Genomic DNA, 3,703 nt, shown 5'->3' on the forward strand with positions numbered 1-3,703 from the left:
ACTCTCTGAACATAACCTGCTCCGGAATAGGTTCTGTTTCAGGGTTAGTTTACTTCAGAGCTATCAGCGCATGCATGACCTATTGACGAGACTCCAGTGGGCATGACAGATTACACACAATATATATATATATATATATATATATATATATATATAACACTATTATAAGTAATATACAGTATTAGGTAATATTTAATTTGTATTGATACTGTAAATGCGGGGCCATGCTTTTGTATGACCAATGGCAGAAGTTCAGTTTGGGAAACCTGTCTGAAAACATTCATTATTTTTGCAATTTCATTTGGCAATGCCAGTTGTACAGAAATCACACACTTCACATTTTAACCCCTTCGGACCTGATTTTTTTCTGCTGAGCAAAAAAAAATGTTCCCAGTTGATTTTTACTCCCTTCCAGCATAGAAATAAAGGGGAAAAAAAAACATTTTTGATAACTCATGTTTTTATTGGTATTTTTTCATGTCCATTACAATGGACGCCACGACTAAATGAACGTAAAATGCCATGAAATCTTAGATTAAAAAAGGCCATGTTTTTAACATAGGAGGTTGGCGGATTGAATGGGTTGGATGATTGTGGGCAATGTAACCCCAAGAAATCAGTTTTGCATTCAGTTATCATGGAACTTCCAAACGCATTGCTAACTTTTAACATTGTAAGCTAATAAGAGATCACACAATTACTAACAAATGGAAAATAACAAAAATACATCTGCTGGATATTCCCATATATTCTCTCATTTGCGATGAGCAGCCTTGAAGCAGTTTCTGTGTGGCACAAAGCAAAGGTGGATGTTGCATTTGTCACAGAATACATGTGTTTTCCCTGTGCAGTATGGCCTCTTGCATCTGGTGGCCTCTGTCTTCTCATCATAATTCGGCATGTGGTCAACCATATCATACTGCACTTCAGGTAGAGGCCTTGCATCCTGAACTCGTGGTCTGTGGGCACGCGGTTGTGGTTCTGGAGACATACTGGGTCTTCCACGTTTTGCTGCCACTGGTTTATGGACACTCACCAGACACTGGGCCACATTCATCTTGAAATGGAGGAGATCCAGGGTGTCTTTTGTCTGTAGATTGGCCCTCTTGGCATCCAGCCTGTACTCTAACCAACTGTTGACCACAGCTAGATCAAAAGCATGTGTAATCATTCTCAGGGTCCACTTTCTTGACCGAATTTCTGTGCGGTACAGACTAACAAGTTGATTGAGCAGGTCAACACCTACCATTGCTTCATTGTACAGCTTGACCACCTCCGGACGGGACACATTCAAAAATCTTCCCTGCTTTTCATCCCACCGCAGCACTTCATCCATTGTGCCGACACCAACAAAGTTGGAGGCCATGACGACTGATCTGCTGTCAAACCATTTGACCAGTGCGACCTTACCATCACAGCTTACAGCTTCATCGCAGCTTCCTCGCGGCATTTTTGCCATCACTTTGTCAGACTGTAGAGGAGGGTTGGCAAAGCGACAGACCCTTGCTGTTCCAGCGGCATGAATTTCCTTCTCAGCCAACAGCTCCAGAAGATTGTACGTCATGAAATAATTGTCAAAATGCAACTTGTGGTCGGCCTCTGTAATGCGCTGGCTGAGATGGTACACCACTCCAGCTCCAAGTCCTAGCTGCGTCTTAAACTGCTCTGACACTTCCATTGTAGCTCCTTGGTGCAGCAGGAAATCATAGGCCATGCCACTTTTCCCACACAGGAAGTATATTTTCACCCCCCAAGGGTGTGGCTTGCCTTTTACGTATTGCTTGACAGAGAGAGATCCACGAAATGGCACCATTTGTTCATCAACACAAAGGTTTTCCTCTAGTGGAAGCTCCAAGCATCTTCTGCGCATGGCATCATAGAGAGGACATACCTTATAAAACACATCATTGTTCTCTGCTGGCCTCTCCAAATTGTTGACCAAATGCAAATGTGACCGAAGCTGGAAGAATCTGTCACGGCACATGGTGTTTCGAAAAATACCAATGTCCATCCCGGCTTCCCAGTACATGGAGACTCTTGGCATTTTCATCACGCCCATAGCAAGGTGGAGACCAATGAGGGTTCTGATTTCCCCTGAACTGGTGGGTTTGAAACCTAGTGTGCCACTTTGCATGGCATAGATAGTTAAAAGTCATTTCTCCATTGTGATTGGATAATCAGGAACCAATCAGTAATAAGCATTATTCAAACAATGAAATCAGAGATTTTTTATTGGTTTAGACCCAGAAATATGTAATGTCCATTCCAATGAACGCCAGGTCTGAAGGGGTTAAGTTATTAAAGGGACATACACTGACATTTTACATTGGACCAACTTTCACCTTTTGTATCACTCGCAGTATTTCTCACAGTGAGTGTCATGGTGGATGCCCAAATCAACTATAATTTTATAAACAATACTGTTTTGTGTTTTGTGTGTACGGAATGTAGTTTTAAGAGGTTTTTTTTTTAGGCGAGAATGTAGTTGTTTAGATTTCAAATATGCGGTTTGTTAATAAAGATCAGGGGCGTAGATTACGCAGGGGACGCTGGGGACGTGTCCCCCCCACTTTTAATATCACGTAAATTCGTCCCCCGCACTTTTTCGGGCAAGTGTGTTCGCATAGAGGTTTTCAAGAGCCGGTGTGAATAAATATAGATTTAAATTCAAAGAGACAGGATAGTCTGTGCATGATCTGATGTTTTATTCGGACCCAGAATAAGGCGAGATGAACATCACGGAGCGCTAAATATTCCGTGCAGTTTATGTTTCATTCATACTCGAAGCCGGAGGGCGCTCTCCGCAGAAAGTCGTAAGATAATATCTATTTGAAAATTTGCTTGCACATAGACTCGTCTGCCAATTTTGCAGTGGTCAACTTGTCTTTATTCACCATAATAATCAATAAATATTCAAAGATGCCACAATCCTGCACAGCCGATGATTGTAAAAACCGCCAGGATTTAAATTCCGTAAAAAAAGGTATAACCTTTCTTAGGTGAGACTGCAAGAGAGGGGAGGAACCATAGATGTGTAAGGATTGTGGCATCTTCGAATATTCATTGACTGTGTCTCATTTCGAAGGCTGCATTTTCTGGAGGTCGCATCCTCTGAAGGATGCGTATATGGAGTGTCCTCAACCCAGAATTAAACGAGACGGCCTTAGTAGGACGGGCAGAAAAGGAAAGAGGAAGTATCACGTTGCTATGCCAACACATTTATAGCGTTGTTGCGCTCTCATGCTAGTTAATTGTACAATACCAAAGGGTTAAACAAATTAACAATTTCTCGCCTTGCTAGCAAAGAACTGTTCTCAACATTTAAAAATCACTAAACTCTTGTAATCCTGTTTACCACATCTACCAACTGAGGTAATACAACTTAAAAAAGAAGAACTTGAAAATACTTATATTTAAACACCACATCTTCACTTGTGTGTAACGTTACATCTGCCAGCGCCGCCATTTTTTTCAAATAAACAACGGTTGTTTACAGTGACGCAAAGAATTGTGGGTTATCTGTAGCAGCAAAGGATACACCTCATGCATCCTCCGAATTCCTGTGAAAGAAGGTTGCATTCGGAGTGTCCTACTTGCTTTTCTGAAATAAGACAGCCTCGATGACGTATGCAGCCTTCGAAATGAGACACAGCTCTTGATTATTATGGTGAATGACGTCAAGTTGACCCTTCCAATATGGCGG

At 41.7% G+C, this 3,703-nt stretch overlaps 1 protein-coding gene across 1 annotated transcript; it reads right to left on the reverse strand.

The window, feature by feature from the left end:
* Window positions 1-754: 754 nt before the first annotated feature.
* On the reverse strand, window positions 755-2,134 carry LOC107732731 (piggyBac transposable element-derived protein 3-like). Its single transcript, XM_016544147.1, has one exon. The coding sequence runs from the start codon at window positions 2,132-2,134 to the stop codon at window positions 755-757; it is 1,380 nt and encodes a 459-aa protein (XP_016399633.1).
* Between the last annotated feature and the right edge of the window lie 1,569 nt (window positions 2,135-3,703).

Source organism: Sinocyclocheilus rhinocerous, unplaced genomic scaffold (assembly GCF_001515625.1).
Source record: "Sinocyclocheilus rhinocerous isolate Xijiao unplaced genomic scaffold, SAMN03320098_v1.1 scaffold369, whole genome shotgun sequence".
Lineage (NCBI taxonomy): Eukaryota > Metazoa > Chordata > Actinopteri > Cypriniformes > Cyprinidae > Sinocyclocheilus > Sinocyclocheilus rhinocerous.

Bases quoted from the DNA above. Each gene is read 5' to 3' on its own strand.
- LOC107732731 (XM_016544147.1), bottom strand. From the start codon at position 2,134: ATGCAAAGTGGCACACTAGGTTTCAAACCCACCAGTTCAGGGGAAATC.